The sequence below is a fragment of the Euleptes europaea genome, chromosome 3 (genome assembly GCF_029931775.1).
Source record: "Euleptes europaea isolate rEulEur1 chromosome 3, rEulEur1.hap1, whole genome shotgun sequence".
Lineage (NCBI taxonomy): Eukaryota > Metazoa > Chordata > Lepidosauria > Squamata > Sphaerodactylidae > Euleptes > Euleptes europaea.
Window position 1 is genome coordinate 33,734,770 of NC_079314.1, and position 26,029 is coordinate 33,760,798.

At 44.9% G+C, this 26,029-nt stretch overlaps 2 protein-coding genes across 3 annotated transcripts; both read right to left on the reverse strand.

The window, feature by feature from the left end:
• Positions 1-2,327: 2,327 nt before the first annotated feature.
• Positions 2,328-18,239, reverse strand: OSCP1 (organic solute carrier partner 1). Of its 2 annotated transcripts, XM_056846795.1 has the most exons (11): positions 18,117-18,233; positions 13,309-13,338; positions 9,145-9,299; positions 8,014-8,181; positions 7,268-7,348; positions 7,025-7,128; positions 6,060-6,188; positions 5,899-5,968; positions 4,086-4,225; positions 3,703-3,766; positions 2,328-2,470 (listed from the first exon to the last, which is right to left on the reverse strand). In XM_056846795.1, exons 1-11 carry the CDS (start codon positions 18,226-18,228, stop codon positions 2,354-2,356), a joined length of 1,170 nt encoding a protein of 389 aa, XP_056702773.1. In that variant the 5' UTR covers positions 18,229-18,233; the 3' UTR covers positions 2,328-2,353. The 2 variants fall into 2 exon arrangements, with proteins under 2 accessions (XP_056702773.1, XP_056702774.1); XM_056846796.1 differs by lacking the exon at positions 13,309-13,338 and having other exon boundaries at positions 18,117-18,239.
• Positions 18,240-20,635: 2,396 nt separating this feature from the next.
• LOC130475074 (cornifelin homolog A-like) lies at positions 20,636-24,000 on the reverse strand. Its single transcript, XM_056846797.1, has 3 exons — positions 23,889-24,000; positions 22,656-22,792; positions 20,636-20,775 (listed from the first exon to the last, which is right to left on the reverse strand). Exons 1-3 carry the CDS (start codon positions 23,998-24,000, stop codon positions 20,677-20,679), a joined length of 348 nt encoding a protein of 115 aa, XP_056702775.1. The 3' UTR covers positions 20,636-20,676.
• Positions 24,001-26,029: the final 2,029 nt, after the last annotated feature.

A 26,029-nucleotide genomic window follows, 5' to 3' on the forward strand; every position in this document is an offset into this window, starting at 1 on the left:
CCCCCTGCAGGGTGAGAGCGGTAGAGCGAGAACCTTGCTTGCTGAATAATTCACAGTGGGTCGCCGTGTTAGTCTGTCTGCAGTAGTAGAAAAGGGCAAGAGTCCAGTAGCACCTTAACAAAAATATTGTCTGGCAGGGTATGAGCTTTCTGAAGAAGTGAGCTGTGGCTCACGAAAGCTCATACCCTGCCAGAAAATATTTTTGTTAGTCTTTAAGGTGCTACTGGACTCTTGCTTGCGAAGGCTGCTCTCTCCTGGACCGGGGTTTGCTGCTGCCTCTGTCCGTAAGACTCCTGAGCCCGGACCTTTGCAAAGGAAAGGGGAAAAAAAAAAAAGCGCCTATTAAGACGTAAAATAAAACAAACTCCCTGCCAAGGGTGGCGATGCACAGGAGGAACCACCGAAGGGACACTTTCGCCTCTCTGTCCTTCCTTGTCAAGTGTGGAGCGAATGTAAATGCCCTTCGTTTCTCCGGAGTGCCCTGGTTTGGGAGGAAGCCCGACCTTTCCGACCTGCCTCGAAGGGGTCCTCCATAGATTGTATGTCCTTGTAGCAGAAGGGCATCTGTCACACAAGCATCCTTCCACTATATCTAGATCCAGCTTCCACCTATCAAGTGCCTTTAACTAAACCAGGTATGCTTATCCTAATAAAAGGTATTTTGTGGACTGTGGTTTGTTTTTTGATCCTCTTGTCGTGCCTGGATTGAAACCTCCTTACAGTTGTCTTTCAGTTGATGTTTGTATTGTTTTTAAACCCGGTCGATATTGATGCAGAAGCCAATCTTTTGCATTGCACAGCAGTCAAAATACAACAAATAGGTTTTAAAGGGGGAGTTTCTGTAGGCATGGCTTCCTCAAGAGTGACGAGAGAAGCCATTCAGCTCTTGAAAGGTAAGGGGGATCCCTCTTCACCCCCTTAACCTGCTTCTGCTTCACAACAGTGGGAAGAAATATGGGAACAGGGAACTTTCTGTAGGCAAACAGGCCAGATCTAGAATCCATTTGGAAGTCACACTCGATCTCACTGCATGCAAATTAATTACATGCAAAGCACACCTTCCGGCAGCCAGCATTGTTAACATTTTCCTAGTACACCTCCTGTGTCTTTGACAGCTGCCAGACAACCAAAGTTCATCAGATGCCACTTTCCTCGGCATGGAGATGAGGAGGGGCTGTGGCTCATTGGCAGAGGTTCTGCTTTACATGCAGAAAGTCCCAGGTTCAACCCCCAGCATCTCTAGTTAAAAAAGGCTTCGGTAATAAGTGAAGTGAAAGACCTCTATACTTGAGATCCTGGAGAGACGCTGCCAGCCTGACTAGACAATATTGGTATTGATGGAGCAATGCTGACTCAGTATAAGAAAGCTTCACGTGTTAACGGATGAAAGCCTCATTGGTTGAAGTCCTGGCTGCCCTAGGAGCAGTTTCAGAAAAAAGATGGAAACCCTAGTAAGAGATGATACTTTTTTTTCCCATCCTTTCAATGAATGCTTATGGGAAAAGTGAGGAGTGTGTTATGTACACAGTTATGCCCAGATGGATTAATGAAAAGCGAATGCCTAGGAGGGATTTGGTGGGTGTGGTGCTGGAGTTAGCTGTCCGCAGCCAGTGTCTCTGAAGAGGCACATCTGTAGAGTGAATACAGAGATCTGATCTGGACTAAGGTAAAATGTCAAGAAAAGGCAGAAATGCTAAAAATGCCACATAGCCCACTGTTGGATGCTCCCCCACTACAGAAGGAGCACAACAATTTTAGGTGTGGACAACAAGCTAATGTGTGAGACTGCAGGTTTTTATGGATCAGCACATACAATGTTAGCAATCAGTAAGGCGCTTTGGGAACAAGCGGGTTGTTTTTTTGGTCTTTATTAGTGCAGCAGAAAAAGAACGTGGCTGCTACATTGATCCAACTTTCTTGCCAGGTTTGGTCTCTACATTCAAAATGAAGGAATTGCTCTTCCAGCTCTTTGTACGACACATTCACAAGATAATTAGCAATACTGCACAGCTTATGAAAGATACCTTGGGGGATCTGTGCCTCGTTCATGAACACGCGTGAGTTAAAGGCAGGGTGAATGTTCACTTCCACTGCTCAAGCATCGAAACGACCCTACGGGGTACAAGCTAGGCCATGACAACATAGGAAGGAGGCTGCTAAATGACCCCCCCCCCACATTTCCCCAAAGACAAAAGGTGGGTCAAATAGGCCTCAGAGCCATCCAGCTTGTGTAACCCAACACAAATGGACTGCCTCAGCGACCATTCTCTCCTGCAGGAGGCCGTTGGCTGAGCTCTGTGAGGGACAGGGTATGCCACTCTGCCCAGGCGACATCGCTTCCCAAAGCCAGGGCTTACAGCTCATCCATCATGGCTAGTAAGTCAGCTCCCTTGCTGGTGCTCTGCCTGGGCTGCTCTGCCACCTCAAACTCTTCCATGATGCGGCTCAGCTCCTCATTCCGCTCTTGGTCCTATTTAAAAGAGTTATATCGTTACAAAGAACGTCTTAAAGGGAAAAGAACGAAAATTCAACAGAAGCCAGTGCTATCTCAACTATGTAAGAAACAGATTCTTGTATTCTCTACATTTTTCTCTTTGGAAAGTATCATTTTAAAATTAATCTTGTCGTCTTGTTTGTGGCTTCCTAGAGGCAACTGGTTGGCCACTGTGTGAACAGACTGCTGGACTTGATGGGCCTTGGTCTGACCCAGCAGGGCCTTTCTTATGTTCTTAATGTAACCTCAGATGATTTCAGAAATTGCAAAATGCGGGTGAGGAGTTTCAGGTTTCGAAGGCTTTCCTCAACGAAACTGTTGTATGGCCAGTTGCATTTACTAGGGGTATCTGAGTAAGATTTTAAAGTCTGGTGCCAAAACTCTAGTTGCTGGGACTTTTACCTGTAGCACGACAGCCAGAAGCTCTCCTGGTTCTTGACTATTCAGTTCCAGGAACACAATGCCTTAGGCATTCTCTACTACAAGATGTAGTGATGGGCACTGGCTAAAATTTCTGGTAAAGCTAACTTGAGAAGTGCATGGAGAAATTACCCAATGCTAATGGCCATCGCAAAAAGGAGATCATAGGAGAAAACCATATGGCAGGGCTTGGATGCTTGGATGCACTGCTTCCTGGAAGCACCTGCCTGGCTACTATTGCAGACAGCGCACTGGACCTTTGTTCTGATTCACCCAGTCTCTTTTGTTCCATTCACAGGATGCGGGGTCCCCCCATATACAAAGGTATTCAATGTAAGCCACATCTTCATGTAGTCACTTATGCAGGCAGATCCCGTTAAACACAGGCCCACCTGCATGTTCTGTGAAACTGAAAATCTTGCGTAGCGTTATCTACACAAAGCGTTGTTTCCTAGAATGCATGTGGCATTAAATGCCTACACTGGTGCATCCCACCCAAACATACACTTTGGCTGTTACCGCACTTGTATTCCCAGCGATGTGTTAAGAGTTTGAAAACGTTATAAAAAATACTGTTCACACTTTGTTTGGCCCCTTTAGCTGTGAAGACGTCTTCCAACCATTTATAAGCTGTTGTATCCAAAACCCCTTTTAAAGCGATGTTTTTTACAACATTTTCAAACTCTTAATACATCGCTGGGAATACAAAGTGCGGTAACCCCCTTTATTTCGTTACCAAACTAAAGGCAGCCCCCCAAATGAAATGCTAGAGAGCAGTGATGCCGTACCTGGTCTGCTTGTATGCTGACAACCTGATAAGAGAGCTCCTCCGGGCGTGTCAGTGCTGCGTGTCTTGAGGGAAAAGGTAAAGAGACCGAGCTGAATTTCATTGGTTGCCCAACAAGGATGCTACAAAGATGATTTGTCTAAGAAGCTGCCCTTGCTAGCTTTTGCCACACCTCTCTCGTTTAAATTTTACTATGCTTAGCGCATTAGCTGTTGATCCATGGTGCCATATCTGATTAGCATCCTCTGTGACCCTTGTGCTGGTCCAAGTAGGTGCTGACCTTCTCCAGCAGAGGGGGACACACAAACACCACTCCTCACTTTTCTCCCTTAAGGCTGCCTCTTGCCTGCACCCACACCACACCAAAACTGAGACCGATCATACTCTTCCTCTTCATCTGTGGTGAAGAGATTCAGCCGGAAGCCTGCCTCGGTGCCCAGGGGCTTCTTTATCTCCAGGCCGCCCATCAGCCGGGCCAAAAAGTTCAGCTCTTCTTTGGCCAGAGGGTTGGGAGCGGCAGTCTCCTGCGTGGAATAGCAATGGACACATTACACAGAAAAGCAAATGAATAAATAAAGGAAGAGGCACTGGGAGGTCTTTGCACATCAGAGTTGCTGCCTCCTAGTTTGGCAGACTAGCAGCTCTAAGAGGCTAGATCAGCCCACTCTCATCGGAGCTCAGAAGCTAAGTGGGGTCTGTACGAGGATGGGAAACCACCAAGGAAGGCTGGGGCTGCTATGCAGAGGAACGTAATGGCAAACCACCTCTGCTCTTCTCTTGCCTTGAAAACCCCATGAGGCAGAACATCATGGGGCCACTATGAGATGGCTGTGACTGGACGGCACACCTTACCTTAGTTCAGCCAAGGGAGGGGCCATGAGCCTGGTCTTTAGAGGGAAAGGAGCTTTACAAGGGAAGGATATATGAATCATGAAACCACTTCCAAGAACTTGGACAGCCAAAACTTCTATCAAGCTACCTGCTGCATCTCAGAGAGTGGACTGTAATGCCATGGCATATTTCGGGGCTCAGTTTACAATTGCACAATGTCTACAAAACAAACATCTTGTTCTAGAGGCTCTCTCTTTCTCCTCTCTGGAGATCTCTTGGGAAGAGGGATGCTACTCCTCTGCCCTGGGGGGTCTCTGCCCTTCTCTCCTCCTTCCTTCCTGCCCTGATTCTCTCCCAAGTTCTTCAGAGATTCTGAGAATACACCTTTACCAGGCTACAGAGGTTGTGTCTGGCAAATGAGACAACCTGATCACAAGTAGGGTTGCCAACCTCCAGGTGGTAAATCAAAAAACATGGGCACCTCTGTGCCTATACTGTTTGGAAAACAGCACAGGAATAGGGTACAAATAAGCACAAGAAACGGGGTACAAAATAGACAAATCTTACAAGTGGTTATAAACATGAGAGACAAAGTACAAAAGTGCACATTCAACAAATAGGTACTAAGTGTACTATCCTATAAATATATACATATGTACAAGGCATCCATGATGCAAACTCTAAGCAAGGCAAAAATGTGAAACGGTCGTCCCCCATCTCATACTTTTTGGACTATACCAATATTGGATATTCCACAAGAATTGCCTTTATCTGTTACCTAGAAGAACAGACAATTTTTGCCTTGCATAGAGTTTGCATCATGGATGCCTTGTACATATGTATATATTTATAGGATAGTACGCTTAGTACCTATTTGTTGAATGTGCACTTTTGTACTTTGTCTCTCATGTTTATAACCACTTATTAGATTTGTCTATTTTGTACCCCGTTTCTTGTGCTTATTTGTACCCTATTCCTGTGCTAACCTCCAGGTGGTAGCTGGAGATCTCCCACTATTACAACTGATCTCTTGGTGACAGAGATCAGTTCACCTGGAGAAAATGGCCGCTTTGGAAGGTAGACTCTATGGCATTATACCTGATTGAAGTCCCTTTCCTCCCCAAACCCTGCCCTCCTCAGGCTCCACCCCTAAAATCTCCAGGTATTTCCCAACCTGGAGCTGGCAAACCTAATCACAAGGGAAAGCTTGGAAAAATAAAATCAAACGGATGAGGCTTCCTTGAGACAAGGGGGTTGCTCCAATCACAAAAAGATTGCACAGTGGCGAGGGGTATGTGTGGAGCAATATACCAAAGCAGGTTCTAAACACTGAATTGCTCGAGTAGATAAAATACAAGAGACTAACCTTTCTACGGGATGCCGTATTTTTGGCTGTTCCTGACATGTGTGTCTCTACAGGCCGACTGATGCTATACCTAGAAGCAAACAGAAAAGGTGTACAGCGGACACAGTAGGAAGGGGCCAAAAGCCCACTATAGAGGTGTGACTTTGCAAGATGTTGCTTACATGTTTGTTCCCAGTTTAATGACTCTGTCTCCATAAAGGTCAAATGAGCCTTCCCGGAGTGGGAGGAGATAATTCCCACCATGAACAAACTCAGTCCTTTTAATTTCATCTCCTTTATTATTGAAAAGCCTGGAAAAAAACATAAAAGCAAAATATGACCACCAATTTTACAGTAAGAACATAAGAAAGGCCATACTGGATCAGACCAAGGTCCATCAAGTCCAGCAGTGTTCACACAGTGGCCAACCAGGTGCCTCTAGGAAGCTCACAAACAAGACGACTGCAGCAGGATTGTCCTGCCTGTGTTCCACAGCACCTAATATAATAGGCATACTCCTCTGATCCTGGAGAGAATAGGTATGTATCATGACTAGCATCTATTTTTACTAATAGCCATGAATAGCCATGAACATGTCCACTTCCCTCTTAAAGCCTTCCAAGTTGGCAGCTATCAGCACATCCTGGGGCAGGGAGTTCCACAATTTAACTATGGGTTGTGAAATACAGGCTTGTGAAGCTCTAGGAAGTCTTTGTCTTCAAAAGGGTCTGTCATTAGCGGCTCAACTGGGAGAGCTTAGTCACATGTGTTGAGGATAACAAGTCTGCCAGCCTAGGGCAGACCATGAAGCTGCCCTATACTGAATCAGATCCATCGAAGTCAGTATTGTCTGCTCATACTGGCAGTGGTTCTCTAGGGTCTCTGGTGGAGGTCTTTCATTTCACCTAGTGCCTGATCCTTTAACTGGAGATGCCAAGGATTGAACCTGGGACCGTCTGCATGACCAGCTGATGCTCTTCCAATGAGCCACAGCCCCTCCAGAGACACCCTTCCTCCTATTCAGGATGCCGTTTTGCCTTAGACAGTCCATCGAACATGACACTCAGACCAGGGTCTCCCTCCAGGATGGGAAGGGTTGCACTTGACCAACCACAGTGATGCAGAGAAAGCAGATGGAAACAGTCACCTGATGAGCCCCGGAACCTCTGTTCCCCAAGGAACTGGACCCGAGGTTGGGAGTACAAAGCGGCCATTGGAGTTCTGAACTTTATCTTTTAGGAAGATGGAGACCTGTGGAGGGACAACCCCCAAAGCTTTGTCAGAGAAATGGCTCCATTTACAAATTATGTATGCTTCGTTTCCACATCTCATCATGCAACAACTTTCCCTTGCCCCTGTTTCACTGGACTGTCTTTTCGGAAATACGTACCCTGATGTGCATGTCCTGAAAGAAGATGAGCAGTGTTTGCCGAATGAGCTGAAATTCGCCATCAGAGAGCGAGCCGTACGTCTGGGAGAGAGAATCGGATCATGACATGAGCTTCTGCTTTAGTGTTATTCATATTTTAATGGGCAAAGTGCTTCATATACCCCTATAATGGCTGGTAACAAATTTCACTCTTCCCATTTCATCCGTAGGGCACTTTAAAAGTATGACTTCCCAAAACCACTCAGTGGATCTCTGAATGCTTCTGAGATCTTAAACCAGGTCTCCCAGATTCAACAATCAAGTAAACAACATGGAAAGCTGGATCAAAATAAAATGTACCGTACTTATTTCATGAAATCTGTGCAAATGGCACCAAGTTCTGAATGGGTTACAACCTCTGTACTACAATACAGACATAATCCAGGAACGCTTGCATTATATTTAAGGTTTCTGATTTATTGCTGCCTGCTGCTTAATTCCCCAAATGTTACTTTCTTTCATCACTAATCATTCTACCCCATTTGATAATCCTCCTCTCTGATCCCTTAAATCTGTATCTACTTTGTTATTTGCAAAGCTGCCACCTCTTCTGTAATCACGCACGACTGCAACTAGACAAGGGAGCCGGCCACCCAAAAGCCACAAAAAGAAGATTTGTACGAATTGTCTTTTCCCTCTTGTAGCTCTTCTGTCATTATACATAACCTATGATTGAACACAACCCAGAAGGCATGATATACGCTTACATCAATGAGCTGCCGAAAGGTTTCATCAACTTGATTCAGAATGCTGGGTGAATCTTGGATAAAATCCTTGATGGAATCCAGGTGGTTGAAAGTGACGAGTAGAATGTCTTTGGGTCGAGGGCACAGTAGAACCTGGTACTTGAAGGCCATGGTCATAAGATCGTAGAGCTACAGAAAAAAATGCAACTGGAATCTAGTTAGATCACAGAACCAGGGACAACTAGCTAAGCCGCCACATATGTCGTTCAATTCTAAGCAGAGTTACACCCTTCTGAACTTCAATGGACTTAGCCTTAGAAGCGGTGTAACTCTCCTTAAGATTGCACTGATAACTGGTTTAACGTGTCATTATCAGCATTTCTTTGCAATTCAAGCATATTCTAGCTTTCCCCCCCTCCACATACAAATTCTTGGTTGAAGATTTTTGCAGGCAGAATATGCTTTTGAGTCTTTGATAAAATCCAGGCAACACATCCTGCAGTTCACACCCAGAGAATGATATTGGTGAGAAAATGAGACAAGCAAGGAAATTAAAAGCACAACTGCAACAACCCCAAACATTCATGAAGCAGTGTTGGTGTGTGTACGTGCCAATGTACATGCATGCCTGGCTACCCCCAGAAGCACTCCGTGTGAAACCACTCTCCTGTTACCCTGTGGCTGAATGATTCATAAAACAGACCCACATCTGAATCTGGTCAGCCTGTTGCCCAGTTGAATTCTATGGGGTTTATTCAGCCAGCAGGTTTTTCCCCAATGAAAACTGATTTCTGAAACTGCCAGGTAAATTAAGTGGAACGAGGTTGTCTGCAGGGGTCCAACAAGCAATGAACATGGCCATGAAAGTGCACCCAGCATAGTACACCAAAGTGGTTGTATGATTCCTCCTTCACACACGCAAGTACTGCTGTTTCAGGCATTTCTTCCCGTCCTTCTAAAGCCACTGGACTGTGATGGTGCAGTAAATTTGGGCTTTGGCCATATCCCCACTATGCTGCACATCTACACTCAGCCCACGTGTAGGGTTGTGTGACTTGCCTCTAGTTCCACTCAATGACAGCATTTTTTGGTAAAGGGTGAGTGGTCTGAATTCCCCTCGATGCCGAGGGAAATGGGAAGGTTCTGCCTTACCTTATCCATGCTGGCTTGATTCAGCCTCATGATTGACGCGTGCGCTAGCCGGTCGTACACGGTTCTCAGGGCCTTCTTGGAATAGAGCTCCTGTGGCTTAAACAACTCCTCCATAAACTTTTTATTGAACATGGTTGTAATGATGTCATTCATAACTGTAAAGACAAAAGAGCCCAACCTGTCAGGAACGCTTTGGCTCCGCTTTAATTCTGCAGAACAAAATAGATGTTAGTGGCTGAGGGAAGGAAGGACTGCAGAGGCCGCTCCAAACGCAATACTGAGGCACCATCCCCAAGAAAGGAGGCCCTGCACATGGCTATGCTTTCTTCCAAGTTCCCTTCAAGAAGGCATTCCCAGCCCTTGCTGTCAAGGATGTAATCACTGTCGATAGCTATGCAGGACTGGGAAACATCCTCTTCTCTTGGGAATGAAACACCGGTGCCTGCTCTCCCTGTTACTCCTCCAACAAAACCACCACAATAAAAAGGGGCAATGTGTTTGAATCCAACAACTCCAGGAGTGGAATGGCAGGTCCCTCTCCTTTCACATTGGCAACCTACACCAACTCTGTTTCTTGTGATTGTGACATAAAACCTTCTGAATCTGCAGCAGCTTGTTTGAATTCGGAAGGAAGTTACTGTGTCCAGTCCCCACTTGCAATTTGTATGGACTGAGATAACACAACCAAATGCCACTAGTGGCAAAAGATTAATACTTGTGGCTTTTTAGTTATTAAATACGAATACATTTCTAAACGGGCTTCCAGCTCTGCTCGGTATATGCTAACAATACTGCCTCTAAAGTCTTCAACATCTATACATCTATCATATCAGTGCTACAACACCAGTGCTCTTTAATTACTAGTTTCAGGTGGGTATCCATTTTAGTCTGCAGTAGAATAGCAAGATTTGAGTCCAGTAGCACCTTAAAGACCAACATGATTTTCAGGGTATACGTTTTCAAAGTCAAAACTCCATCTGACGAAGGGAGCTCTAACTCTCAAAAGCTTATACCCTTGAAATCTGGTTGTTCTCTAAGGCGCTACTGGACTCGAATCTTGCTATTTAATTAGTAGACGGTATTCCTTTTCCTCTAGTGGTAAGAACTGTGGGTCTTCAGAGGATGCTCCCATTCATTACAGCAGATATCCCTCCTGTTACAGTTGTTTGGACACGCATAAATAATCCTGGAAAATGGTGGGACACAGTAAAAAAGAACTACTCTCAGAAATGACTGCACACCTGGGAGCTAAAAACAGAGCATGAAAAATATGTCACACTCTCAGTTGCCAAAATCAACTCTGAAGAACCAAGCTGACAGGATATCCCTGCGTCTGGCTGGAAAAATGTCAAAAAATAATCCAGTCACCAGCATTAGATGTTAGGTGGCTGGAATTTTTGTAGCCAAGCTGAGATTAATGGCAACTTCCTGGGACAAAGGGACATTGTTTGGGGGTTGGTCTCCAATTAAACCAGATTCATGAGGGCAGTTCTGACACTTAGGAGAGCATCGGCACTGGTCAAGATGGTCCTTCCTCCTGTCTTAGCAGAAAGAGTTTTGTGAGGTTTTTCTTTTCAGGCTCTCTACAATGTAGTGCCAGTTATCAAGTCTTTTCTGGCTGCTTTTTTTCTATTTTCCCTTGCACTAACAGCAAATGTTCTATCTAGTATCCAGCAGTGATTGCTAGGCGCAGGCACTGGGGGTGGATGCGTAGAACCTTTATTCTGCAATTCCCTCTTGATTATCTCTGTAACAATCCTAGCCAAGCAGCAGTATAAAATCTTCCTCACTGTATGCCCCTAAAGGGTTTCCAGGACACTATTCATTTGCTGCTCATGGAAAGAGCCACCTATAGCCAAATTTAACGGTTCTTCCAGGTCCCCAGTTAGGGCTTTTGGAATGTGCATCCTCATGCCTGATTTGTTTCTCTGTTAGCCCCAACCAGAAAAGTCCCTCTTGCTAGTTAGGAAAGAGGGAGGAGTCACAAGAGGGAGGAGTCACAAGAGTCGCCGTTGCATTGTTCCTTCATGCCCACATGATGCATTTCATGCCCACATGATGCATTAGATAATGTGCCACTCTGCCAAAATTTAAGCTATAGAAAAAACCAAGTGGGTGAGACAGCCTAGCCAGCTGCCCTGTCACCCCTCAGGATCTTTCGTACCAGTAAGCAATTAAACTTTGGGGCTGTCAACATGAGACAGGAATTACTGAACTGTTCTACTGTCTACAGTGGATCCCTGTGTGGGTGGCATGTTTGATTCCCAAAGTACTGGGTCTCCTTAAGCAGCCACCAATGAAAGCGAGAGACTGGGGTCATTATATACTGTCTCACAAGCAGAGTGGATACAAACCAGTGATCTTTTAAAAATATATATTAAGAACAGTTTTTTAATTTAAATCAGATTTTTTAATTGAAATCGGATTTTTTAAAAATAAAATGCTTTTTGAGGAAAAATCGGATTTTTTAAAAATAAAATGCTTTTTGAGGAAAAATCTATCTAGTTTTCTCTTTAAGATACATTATAGTCCAAAGGATACTCATTGTGAAATAAGGATTAGTATGTAGCATGAGGCTGCATACTCATGCACTGTTTATATTTTTTGGTAAATGAATTCCATTAATCCATTCACAACGTCATGCAATCTTCCAGAGGCTTCTGTAAGATTATTTTGGGCAACTTTTCTATCTAGAAGATATTATCACTGATACTTGGTTTTGCAGTTCTCAAAACTGTGAATTTGTGTTTGCAGAGAAAACATGCATCTTCACGGCAAAAATGTTATAAAATAAACAGAGTTGATGGAAAGGACCTTAATCCCATTGCTCCTTTGCAAATTTATGTACATAGTATCAACTTCTTACTTCTTAAGTGCTAAGTTTCAAGAAGTTCAATGAATAGAAGATTAATTGGAGTGGAACAGATCTGCACAAGGAGCTAAGTGTGAAGAGGGAGGGGCGAGCGGTAAAAATGATATTGCAACCTTTTGAGCAGAATTCTCCACAAGTCTTGGGATCTTTTGTCTATATAGCCTGAGGTTTATCATGGTATGCTTTCCCTGGAGGAGAAAACCTATAATGGCAGCAAGATGTAAAAGAGACCCAGTTTGGGAATATTTTAATGAAGTTCCTCTACCTATGGGTAAGGCAGGCATGTGTGCAAAATACAAAGACCGCAACAAATAAATGCAAGGCTTGGTGGCCCAAATGAAACAACATCATGAGAAGTGCTGTTTAGGTAGAAAACCATGATTTACATATGATCTTACTGACTAATGATTTAACTTATGAAAATCTAGTCTTACTGACTGGGGTTCATACTGTGATTTAAATTGTGATTTAAATCGATTTGATTTAAATCAAATCCACCCTGCTCGCAAGTAGCCATGCCAAAGCCACCTTGCCAAACATACAGCTCATATCTCCCTGTGGCACATCAGCAATGCAGGACACCCCCTCCCCCCACACACACCATTACTTCCGAAATTGCAGTGCAACCTGAAGCAATAAAAACAGACATATGGCGGCACTTGGTATTCATCCCAGCATGTAATTTCTAAAACATGATGGTCTCTTTAACTCATTTCAGGCCTATTAAACAAGACACAGCAATGTTTTTAGAATATAAACTCAGGATATCTGAAGGTGCCAGAGGAGAACAGTGACATTCTCTGGGCTTAGTCAGAAAACAGTGGACTGGAACTAGTACAAGACAGCTGCCTACAGGAACTGGGGAAGGGGGGGCTGCAATTATGGGGCAGGGGACGAAAAGGGTGAGAGAGCTGGGAACAGCGTGACACAGAGACAGCATGCATGCTCTCTGCCTGCATTTGCTCATGAACAATGCTCATGGTACTCATGCAGCTGCATGCTTGCACTCGCATGGATTTGAAAAAGTTTTCCAATGGAGATGTTTAGCGATCGGTTGGGTAAAGCCCACTCAGGTGTGTTCCCAAAGAAGCTTACTTGAGGAGCACCAGTGAGGTCTCTTTGTTCTTCAGCTCACAGTCAGGGTCATTTCTGCTGGTTTTTAAATGCAGAAAAGCCTCAGTCAAAGAACTGCTCGTCGGTCAATTGCTACCACTACAGCAGTGAAGCGGCGGACGAAGTCTGTATGTGTGGGCATGTGGTTCTACTGCATGCAGCTAAAAATGTTACAGTACCTCGTCTCCTGTCCACATCAGTCCATTCATCTACATGAAGCATAAAACAGAAAAAAAACGATGGGTCAAGGAGTAAGAACAACACACTGACAGACAGGCTGAAAGGGGAAAAAATAAATGAAAAAGAATCCAAGCAAGGGACATCAGCATTTAGCATGCTGTTTCACTGGAATTATACAATGGAGGAAAGTGAGCGTTAAAGGTATTTTTTTTAAAAAGGTAATTGTTTTAAATCTACACTGTATGGCATGGGTCACCAGCAGTGCTGCAGGCATTACTAAACAAAGGCCTATGACCCTTACGTGACTCCATCCTATGCTTCAGATATGCTACATGGGGAAAAACGGATTTTCCAAGAAACAAAATTGTAAAATAGAATATCCCCACAAGACGTGCACAGTCTTGATGCGGACTCTGCACAGGTCTCAGGACACAAAAATGCACAAAAATGACTGTTCTGTGTATCTTTACATCCATGCTAATGAGTTGTTGTGCTAGATGGATTCCATTCTTCTGAGCAAATGAATCTCTTCCAGCCATTATGTAATTACTCAGTCTACAGGGCTAGAAGAATCCAAGGTGTCTGCCTACTAGAGCACTTGAAACATTTATGAGATTCACTTCTCAGCCTTCCTTCAAGGAGTTTGGGGAAGCAAGTCACGTGGAGTTAGCCCATTTTATCCTTATACATTGTTAGACACAGAGAATGACTTGTCCAGTAAATTCGATGGGGAGTTGAATGCAGGTCTTTCCCAAAACAAGATTTCATCAACTCCATCAGAGTGGCATAGAATTTAAAACATTCCCCTAATAGCATCAGCACCTCAGTATCTGATGCTGGTGTCTGGAGAGCTGAAATATTTTTCTAACCTTTTTCATATGCACCAAGCTGACTTGCATTCCTCCAAATATCAACCTTCCTTTGACCCCCCCTTTTATTACATTTATATTCCAAATCTTTGTTTCTGGGTTATCAGGAACAACACCCTTCAAAGTGAATCCATTAAATTTTTGTCCTAGAAGTAAAGGAGTGCTTCTTCATAGCATCTGGAATCGCAACCCTTTGTGACTGCTAACATGGGACCAGCCATTTTCTCCTCTATGGCTTCCTCTTCTCTTAGGATGAAACATTTCCAGTATTCAAATCTCTACCCAGGAATGTTCCCCACTGCAGTGTTCCCAAGTACTGCTAACATGGAAATACTTTCAGAATTGCTGGTCCACAAATTACCACCAGATATAGAACTCAAGATCATACAAAGTGGCAAAAGTCATCAACTAGAAATGGTGCAGAACTTTATGGACTCAATAAACAGATGGGAATTAAATGTCCCATACAACAACTGTCGTTTATGCATGGGTACTTTCACTCATATTCGCCTCCAGTTAGTTTTGGTTGTTCCTTGGAGTTATGCATGAAATTGCCGTCCATTAGAGATGACCTCGCGGCCAGCCCTCACAAATCCCGGGACTTCCCGTTCCTCTATTATTCCGATTCTTCTATCTCTTCTGAGATCAACCCGGGTGAAATCCCCATGCATAAGGCAAATCACAGGACACGGAAGCTTAGGGGAGTGACGTTTCTCTCACAGAAAGAACTACAGCCAATTACAAAGCAGTGTGTCAAGGGGCAGGGATACAAATGCTTCCTGGGAGTTCTTTCTGAGCAGAAGAAAGGAATTTAAAAGCAAGGCTTGGGTTTCTCTCCCCCCCCCCGTTCCTTTTAGAGAGCTCAGTATTTTTTTAATGCTTTTTAACATGGCAGTTGGGTTTCTGCTGGGGGGGGGGCTTTTTTCTCACAGTAAGCACTAAAGCCAATTACAAAGCAGTGTTTCAAGGGGCAGGGACTCAAATGACACCTGATTTGAGCTTGGAGACTGCTGGTGCATAGATTCACAACAGGAAAGTGTGGTTCCAGTGAGCAACAAACCTCAGGTAAAATTCCCATGCATAAACAACTGATATCTCTTTATTCTTGTATAAAGTTTCTGGTTCAAAATGTATGTGACAACAGACACACCCAAGAATTCAGGATCCTTATGATGACTGGTGGAAGAAAGATCCATTGAAAAACAATAGAACTGCTCCAAGTACAATATCTTGGCTCAGTGTGTTTGCGAAATCAGATTATTTATTTACTTCATTTATACCCTGTCCTTCTCTCTCCTGGGAATCTAAGGCAGCTTAAATCATTCTCCTCTCCTCCATTCTATCCTCACAAATACCCTGTGAGGTAGGTTAGGCTGGGAGTATGTGACCAAGGTCACCCAACAAGCTTCTGCGATTCAAACCTGGGTCTCCCAGATCTTAGCCCAGCATTCTAGTCACTACACAGCACTGGCGCTTTAGTAAGATTAGTAAAAGCTGCTTTTGGTCTGAAATGGCTCCCAATAAGAGCCAGCAAATAAAGAATGACAAATAATACAGCAACGAAGTGGAACTAATGACATAGAATGTAGATTGGTTTTGTGAATGGAGGCAGTTTAGACCTTTGTGTGAAGAGGGATTTTCACATCCCTTTCCCAGTCTCTAACTGTATGTGTCAATGTACTTATCAGTAAGTGGTCTACCCGCCTCAACAAACACACAAAAAAAGCTTGCAAACCCAACATGGAAAACATATCAAGCCACAATTAATGTACTCTGCAGAAAATGTGTGTCTGTGCACACACTGAAAGCCAGGAATCGGGGAGCTTGCATCCCAGAAAAACATTATCATTCCCATTTAGGCAATCTGAATACCCACTGGAAATAAATTCTTGCCCCAAACTGGTAACCTCTCCAGGGGTAAGCAGCAGCCCCTCACTCTACAGTTGAATGGACTCAAATGGACATAAATGGTGAATGGTGTGAGGGAGTGCCTGTCAAAAGGGTCACAGCTGGTGTGGTACAATGCAGTCTCCTGCAGTTTCTCCAGTATCAGCCAATGGATTTCGATGGGTTTAGACTGGAGTAACTCTGCATAGAATTGAACTAGGAACCGAGCAATATGAATGTTCTGCCTTGACTGTGCCATCTCCCCCCCTCCCCACCCCCAGGTACAGGGGCTATATCTTTAGGGCCCCCACACCACCTCTTAAATCTCCAGGTATTTTCCATCCTGGAGCTGGCAACCCTACCACTGGTCCATAACCCACCTTCTCTTATGCCACTACTCTCAAGTATCCCCTGATCTGCTTCACACATGCCACACCCAAGGCTGCCTTTCTTAGATCTTTCGAAGAGACCAGAACTATCGCTCCTCTGCCCCTGACCAGGCAGTGTCATCGTAGAAGTGATATCATTCCTTTTGCTTAGTTTGCAAATTGACTGAGAGGTTATACACCTGTTGCTTAGATGAGCCTTTATCTATGACAGTTAGTTGGAACAATTGTAGAAAAGGGCTTGATTAATTGCTTTTTAAGAGTTAGAGTTGCTACCAAGAGCTCACCTCTTCCCTGCCACTTTAGCTGGTTTGAGAATAAAATAAAAAAGGAACTTTTGTTGCATCTGGAAGACTCTCATTTGTTAGAGCCACTCTGCCAGATGCAGGAGTTGGAATCATAGTTAGCTGTAAATATAAGCACACACAGAACTTCTGCCACAATAAAAAGGCAAGTCTTTCATGAAGGCTGCCCACCCCGTTCCTAAACATGCAGCAGCATTCAGTGGCAGACTGATGAGGGAAGAATGGCCTGTGTCACTGAAGAGGAGGGATTTTAATTTTCAAAAAGGTTCTAGATTACTGTTTTAATAAATAAAGGGAATTACTAATCTCCTACACTTCCCTTTAAGCAAGAAGCTAGTACCTCATTTATAACACCTTTCTATGAATGACTTTTTAAATTTTGGCAGACTTTTCAGGTGAGAGAGCATGAAGCATGTGGTTCCCCCAGCCTTCAGTCTGAAGAGTTCCAGTTCATCCCACCACCTCAGGATCCGACCACTTCACTTTACTGCATGTGACAGCTGTGGCTTCAGAATTAAGCAGCTTCCCACAGGGTACGGAGTGGGAGTTTGGCATCTAACCCACACATGCCATAGAAAGAAGAGACAGCAGAGCAGGTAAACGAACTGCGTCAGTGTAGACTCAAGTTCTGAATGCTTTTTTGCACACGCAAACCAAAAAAACCTTGCAAGTAGAAAACTAGCCCTGCAGGCTGAAGGGGTTCACCAAACCTTTGTTTGCTGTGCTGGTTTTCTGCTTGCCCAGAGTTTCTGACAGAGAAAACCCGTTCCGTAATGCGGGCTGAGACAGCAGGGTAGACTTCCCCTGACTATGGAAGATCCACTGATTTAGCAATAATCTCTTTTCCTTTCGGTAAAATGTATTGAAATGTATTAGGTCAGCCAGGGAATAGCTTGTTGCTGGGCGGGATATCTCCTAGGTGTCTGTGTGCTAAGGAATTGGGGCAAGAGTCACGGAGGGTTACAATGAACCATAACAAGAACTGGGTGAAACTGTTACTATACTGCCGCCTCCATGTCTGTTGTGCTATCACCTTTACCCTGAATGTTGATGGGTTGTCATATCTTGAATTTGGATAAATATCCCTCAGTATGATGGGGGCTCAGAGATTTTTACTCGGTAGAGTGCTCTGGGCAGCAGCTGCTCCGAATAAATAACTGTTTTCTTGCAAACCACGGTCTCGGGTCTCCTTCTCCCCCACGGACCGCTGGTTTACTGCATCAGGGCCTCCCTTCTTTACACCACCTTATTCTCCGACACGTGTCAGCCAGGGCCCGCACCCGTCCTGACCGGCGCTTCTCTTCCCCCTCCCACCCGCTGTGAAAGGGGGCGGGGCCTTTCCTGCGGACGTCCAGCTGACCTTTGCGCGCCTTCTCTCCCGGGATGCTTTGCGCACGCAGCCGCTGGTCCAAAATGTAGAGCATCTCCCCTCCCAGGTTCAGGAAGAGGAGCGGCAGCGTCCGCGTCGACATGGTGCCCGACTTCGGCCTGGCTGACAGAGCTCCGCGAGCGGCTTTGGCGACGCCGACCCCGTTGCTAGGAGACCGGAGACGGGGAACGAGCCAATCACAGGGCGTCTTGGTGACAGGGCGGGACTTAGCGCTCTCCGCGGCTGCGTCCACATCACCCACTCCCGGCAAAGAACAGCAGCGCCGAGGAGGGAGGGGTTTTTTGTGCTTTCTGTGCGCAGGCGCGGTGTGGGCGACTCACTGGCTCTCGCTTGAAGGGGGCGGAGTCAAGCTTTCCCCGGCGGCTCAGGCGCTGAAGGGGGCGGAGTCAAGCTTTCCCCGGCGGCTCAGGCGGCTCTCCTAAGGTTGCCAACCTCCAGGTGGGGCCTGGAGAAATCCAGCCTACAGAGATTATTTCCCCTGGAGGAAAGGGTAGCTTCCCTGCAAATTGTCCCATAGGAGGCCCAACTTCCAAATCGCCAGGCATTTCCCAGACAGCCTTCCTGAAGTGAAAGAGGGTGGGAACTACAGGGTTGCCTGCTGTGGGTTGGGAAACATCTGGAGATTTTGGGGGTGGAGCCTGGGGAGGGACCTCAGTAGTGTATAATGCCATAGAGTCCACCTCCAATTAGGCAATTTTTTTAAGGGAAACCGAATTTGGTAGTCTGGAGATAAGTTGTAACAGCAGATCTCCAGGTGCCATGTAGAGGTGGCAACCCTAGGAATTGACCATCAAGGCTGGTTCTCCGCGCAATTACAAAATCATGGTTGAACTCCATAAAAGGCTCCCACCTGCCTGCTAAAAGCTTCATTCCCAATCTGGGCACCACCATGTCACCGTTTCCATCAGCTTTCAGGTGCAGATTAGGAGGAACGAAGGCCAACGCAGGGTCCAGCCCTCCCTGCTTACTTGCTTGTCTGGCTGGAATGGGATTGTTGGAAACTAAGAAGTCTGCGCATGTTATTAGGTCCAACCAAATGACACAGTGTAGTATCGTGAACAAAGGACACAGCAGCTTTGCTTAATTTAAGAAGAGTTTTATTTAGTTTGCTCTCTCTCTGGCTTGGCCTTCTCTCCATTAGCTACTTCCAACAATCAACAACATACAGGAGCCCTGCAGGGCCAAAACTAAAAGAAATGCAAAGCAGACTTTATACATCATTATACATTATTCATTATTATGTATACATTACAACACACAGCACCGTGTGTGTAGAATGAATGATATAACAAAATGTATTAAAAGGGGGACTGGGAGAGAAAAATGCCTCTGGACATAGTGCTGATCTTTTCAATCTTGTGTTGTGTGCTAGGTACAGAGCAGAATCCAGTGTTTCAAGATATATCTAGTTTTTCTCCAGGCAAGAGCCAATAAAATGATTACACTCCATAGAAAAAAACACAAACTCAACAATCTCTTTCTATCAATATACTTAAGCATGGGCTGTAGGGTTGGGAGGCAAGAAAAGGAAGATTTTTTTTTATCTATTAGAGGTACATCCCATTTTTTGGTCACAATTAGTTTGTCAAAGGAGACAAAGGAGAAAGGAGAAAGGAGAAAGACAACATGGAAACCAAAGTCCAGAGGGGCAGGCACACAGCCTACTGAAGCCACATCGGCTTAGGGTGCCATAAAGACTTGACCATTTCTTGTGGCAGAAGCTTCTGAGGTGAGGCCTGGAGATCTCCTGAAATTGCAGCTCATCTCCAGATGACAGAGATCATTTCCCCTGGAGCAAATAGCTGCTTTGAAGGGAGAAATTATGCTCTGCTGAACTCCTTTCCCAACCCCATCTCCTAGGCTCCACCTCCAAAATCTCCAGAAATTTCTTAACCCAAAGTTGGTAACTTTTGCACTCACTTAAAACTAATTGGGAATGTGGTTACTGCCTCAGCTCCCCCCCCCCCAAGCAACACTTGTCTCACTTCAGAGAGACCAAAGAAAATGGTTTGAAGTAGTCCCAGGGTTGCCTTTTCGGACCAAAATTTCATTTTTGTAACTTGCAGAGGAATGCAGGATTCTGCTATTTTGTGTGCATAATATTGAAATGCAAGGACATACCCTAAACATTTTCTCACCATGGGTAATGGACAGTTTTCTCAAAGGAGTTAGAATACTGTTCATTTTCACAACAGAAACAACTTCAAGAGCACAAAAATGGTGAATTCTCTGATTTCCTAAGCAATTAAGTATAGCCAAAGATCTGGCTAACTGTGGTTCCTAAAGACCCTCAGAACCCTGCTGGCAATTTATGTCCTTGAGAACTGAAATGCCTGTGCTGCTGTATCTTCAGTTTATTTATTTACAGAATTTGTACCTCACCTTTCTGCCAATATTAACACTCAAGTGGTTTACAGTGCTATTAACACAGTTTAAAACAAAAGGATGACTTTTTTTAAAGAGAAAAAAACATCAGTCCAAGCTGTTCTTCTGCATCTTTGCAGTAGTGCAGTTTCCGGCAAGTCTCCGTTTAGGAACCCTGGGAGCGGGTATGGACTTCGCGAGCCATGCGGCATAGTTCACACCAGCCACAGCAGCACATGGACAGTGCATCCTGACAAACGGTACCCTATGTTATTCAGATCAAGAAGAGAGATTGTGAGCTTATATTCAGCCTCCCATTTCATTAAAAAATACTTTAAAATATTTATGTCACTGGTGCAGTTAGATCATTTTAGATTCTGGACCTAGGTTCTCGTGGGGCCCAACTTTTTATGGTAATCGTATGCTTCCAGTGCAAAGCTACAGCCTGCTTTGTGGGCCCCTGCTTCTGAGCCCATGAGCCAAAACATCCATGGACCACTAGTTTATATTCTGCTCTTCCACAGCTCAGAGCAGCTCACAGTACCAAATTTGCTATACCCACTCATTCATGCCTCATTCAGGAATTGACGCTCTTTAATTTGTTCACAAATGATTTGGAACTGCGGGTAAGCATTGTAGTGGCCAGGTTTGTGGATGACACCAAATTATTCAGGATGGCGAAAATCAAGGTGGATCATAAAGAGCTCCAGGAAGATCACTTTTATCCCCATGCTTGTTAACCTCCTCAAAGAACTCCAAAAAATTGTAAGGATTTCCCTTTGCAGAAGCTATGCTGGTTTCCCCTCAGCAGGCTTTGTTCTTTGATGTGATTAACTGTTCTCTGTTTAACAACAATTGCTATACATACAAAGCTTGTCTAAATTAATATTAGGGGAAAGGTAAGCCAGTGGAAACCATAATACAAGATGAATCAGAAAACAACAGATAGTAATGGCACCATAATACAAGATAAATCAGAAAACAACAGATAGTAATGTTTGCCAGGCAGTGCGGAAATATCTACCCTAAGGAAATTTTTAGATAGCATCCCATGCCCGTTTTCTACCACTCAGAAACACGGTTCCAACTGAGGAGCTGCTCTTTTTGTTTCACATATAGCAGGGGTGCCAACACCTTTTCTGGCGCCCACCAAATATTTTGGGGGAGTGGGCGGGTCCAGGTAGGGCTTTTGCCCAGCAAGGCTTCTGATTGGCTGTGCAGATTTTTTTTAAAAAAAATATTGCTTTGGCAGCAGCTGCCACCACAGCACAAGGATCTGCACAGTGTCACCGAAGCTAAGCTGTGGCGGTCATGTCGCTGGCTCTGCCTCCTGCAGCCACCATTTTGTGGCAGCCATTTTGTTGCTGTGCCCACCACGCTGTGTCAGAAATCCAAATAAGCCCACAGGGTCAAAAAGGTGGCGGACCCCTGTCTTATTAGTATATCTTCCAACTTTCTTTGCAACATGGTGAAAGAAATGTCTCCAGTTTTTGTTTTTTGTCTGAAAAGGACAACCTGTTCAGAGAAAGAGACTTTTTGTAACCCACGGGAAATTATCTGTGATACGGAACTGGTTCCATTTTGCAATAGGGGCAAGGCAATTTTAGGATGGTCTTGAGCAAATTCATCCCCATTAGAAAGGGCGTGCAATACATAACAAGGTTTATAGTAATAAGTCGTGATTTCTTAAAGCGCACTGTGAGTTGGATCCAACTAGCTTTTCCACTGGTAAACAAGGGAGAATGGCATCTCTTAACCACTCAAAAGGTTATGCTGGAGATCCTGGGACCTCTATGGACAAAAGCCATTTGGGATGGAGGCTGTAGTAAGGCAGGGAACTGGGTACGAAGGAGAAAAACTAGCTGGATCCAACCTCCTGTTTCTTTCATTGCGTTTAATTCTGCCGTTTAGACAGTAACGGTTATATAGCAGACCAAACTTTGGTCCCCCTCCTTCCCCATAAAATTTCCCTGAACTATTTCCCCTTAAATATCTATCTACAGCTTACGAAAGCTCATATTGAAATAAATGTTGTTAATCTTTAAGGTGCCGCTGGACTTTTTATATTGCCGGGATTCCCCCCTTGCTATCATGATGCAGACTGCAGTTCTGCAGAACCCTGAAAATGTTCAATAGTCATGTTACCGGAATGCCGTAAGAGAGCCGCATGTGAGTCCGTAATGCCGTCATTCCACCAGGCACCATCCCGAGGCAACAGTTCTCTCCGTATTTGTGCGATACATAACAGGCTAGGATTGGTGGGCACAGATATCCCACACAGCCTGCCAAAAGAAGCATACACATCCCTGCGTGGAGTAATCCATAGATAAACCTTCCAAAAAACAATAGGAACTTACACAGTGGTTCAAATATCTTCTCTTTGACAGCTTTCCTTGGTCAAGGTAGCAAGATGGAAATTATGTGCAGGTAATCACGTTTGTCACAAACATATCCCCAGTGCATTTAATTTTTTTAAGGAAGTACGTGTGGAATTTCAGCTGACTTAAAAATAATGTTCTCGGAAGGCAAGTGAAAAAAAGGGAAAACGTTAAGCTGAGTCTGCATAGATTTTAAATGTATCTTTATCTGATGCCAGATCTAGAAGAGAACCCCCGCCCCTGCCAGAGGCATATAGAAACGTTACCCCCAAACCAAAGAACTAGGCAACTAGTTCTGCGTACCCCAGGGGTTGCCAACCTCCAGATGGCGGCTGGAGATCTCTTGCTATTAAACTGATCTTCAGGTGGAAGATGGAGGAAATGGCTACTTTGGAAGGTGGACTCTATGGCATTATGTCCCATTAAAGCCCCTTTCCCCACCAAACCCTCCTCTCCTCAGGCTGCACCCCCAAAATTTCCAGGTATTTTCCAACCTGGAGCTGGTAACCCTATTCATAAGCTGCAAGTACAGCCTGGGGACTCTATAGTTTAAAGAAAATATGGATAAAACAGCCATTGCTGACACCCAAGCCAGCGGGGTGCCTAAAGTAGGTCTTTGGATCCCAGCTCCTGCAAAAAATTCCCCCCACCCCAAGGTTTGCAATTGCTTAAGAGTCACCATAAATCTGACCGCATTCTGACCCCAAACAGCTTTGCTCTCTTTCCCCCCCCCCTTCCCAAATATTCCTACGGCTACAGTCCCATGCAAAAGTCCCCACTGAACACAAATCAGATTTTAAGAAGCCGCAAATGTGAGCAGCACGTCTGCCTCAGCTTTGTTGCTTCAAGCACATTGGCCTGAAACGAGGCAATGTGGAAGAAACACACCCCGAGAAAATGTGCCGAGGGTGGGGCAAGGTGGCAAGCCCCCCTCCCCCACATAAAAGTTGCCCACAGCAGCACTAACCCAGAGAATAAATACCACAAAGTGCCCACTTACACATGGGGCAGTCTGCACAGAAGTCGTATCTGCCTGTGCTCCAGCTGCCTTCGGAGGATCTGGTCACAGGGGAGACATCGGCAACAGGCTGGCTCGTCACCGGCTCGGTCATGGTTTGAGCTAAGGGAACCTAGAGCTTCCTAGCTGTTCGACCCAGAGAAACTGAGCTGCAGCCACAAGTTCCTTGCAAACTGTGTGCAAGAGACTCTTTACCAAGGCTAAGCATGACTTCAGTTCCTGGGCTACATTGGGAAATTGAGGAAGGGGCGGGAGGAGAGTTATGCGCTCAAGACATAGTCAAAGTTACACAGGGATGAGTGAAGTGAAACTGCCTATGGGAGCTCTTTTACTGTTTATCAAACTGAAGCTATGCAAAAATCTCCTCCTCTGGCCATAATTAGATGAGGAATAAAGAATAAAACAGCTGATATCATACTGCCCTTGTACAAATCTATGGTGAGACCACACTTGGAATACTGTGTACAGTTCTGGTCATCACACCTAAAAAAGGGACATTGCAGAGGTTGAGAAGCTGCAGAAAAGAGCAACCAGAATGATCAGGGGACTGGAGCAAGTGCCCTATGAGGAGCGGTTAAAACGCTTAGGGCTGTTTAGCCTGGAAAGAAGGCGGTTAAGGGGAGATATGATAGAGGTCTATAAAATTATGCATGTTTTGGAGAGAGTGGACAGGGAGAAGCTTTTCTCCCTCTCTCATAATACTTAATGCAGGGTTATCTGCTGAAGCTGGAGGGTGAGACATTCAAAACTGATGAAGTATTTCTTCACAATGCATAGTTAAATTGTGGAACTCAACGCCCCAGGATGTGGTGATAGCTGCCAACTTGGAAGGCTTTAAGAGGGGAGTGCACGTATTCATGGAGGAGTATTCATGGCTACTAGTTAAAATGGATACTAGTCATGATGCATACCTATTCTCTCCAGGATCAGAGGAGCATTCTGAATATATTAGGTGCTGTGGAACACGGGCAGGATGGTGCTCCTGTAGTTGTTTTGTTTGTGGGCTTCCTAGAGGCACCTGGTGTGCCACTGTGTGAACAGACTGCTGGACTTGATGGACCTTGGTCTGATCCAGCATGCCTTTTCTTATGATGATTTCTCTGTGAAATATTCTTTGCAAGCGCTGCTGGTAGTCGAGGAGGATGCCAAGTAGAACGGCACTAGTGCTTAGATCTGATGTGGAACATGCTGGGAGTCAGAATTTCTGGCACCCCTTTCAGGTAATTGTGTATGTGTGTATAAAGTGCCATCACTTATGGTGACCCGCAAAGGGTTTTTCAAGGCAAGAGACAAACAGGTGGCTTGCCATTGCTTGCCTCGACATAGCAACCTTGGACTTCTTTGGTGGGCTCTCATCCAAGTACTAACCAGGACCGACTTCCGAGATTGGACTAACCAGAGCCATCCAGGTCAGGATATACTGATATTTAAAACAGGAATTAAATTTGAAATAAACTTGGCCTCTGTGACTAGCAGTGCAATATTGTCATGTTACAGATGTTATGAGGTAAGACAGACAAAGCTATCTGGGATGGATCTTCCCTCTTTCTTGCTCCTCAGACTGCATTCACTCACAGACACACCTTCAGCATTTCTATATAGGTTACTCAAGAGAGTGTGCATAAATACTTTATGGACAGGAACAGCTTCCTTGGTCCCATGCCCTCCCCGCCTGCCAGAAAGGCTCATTTTCAGTATAGTCAAGCTAGAGAATCCCAAAGTCTCTGCTCTGCTTCCCAAGGAAGAAAGAGTGCTCTTCTCTATGGAGAAACAAGGAATTCTGGAGTGGAGGGTGTGGAAGCAGGACCCAATGTTGCAGGACACATGGATGAATGATTTAGGAAGGGAGGCCTCTATTACTTTGCTCCCCCCTCTATTACTTTCCTCCCTCCTTGCTTCATGCCTCTCCCGGAGAGAATGAGTAAACCAGTTAAAACCAGTCAAGCTATGCTCTACTAAACTAACCCAGTGATGACAGAAGTTTCTGAATGGATCACAAGGCTGAAAGAGGGCCGTGTATGCACCCCCTTACACACACATACACTACAGTAGAGACAATGTTGGGAGTAAAACCATTTATTGGTAATTATTGTCAGGATCCTACAAAGAAGTGTAAGCTCTGC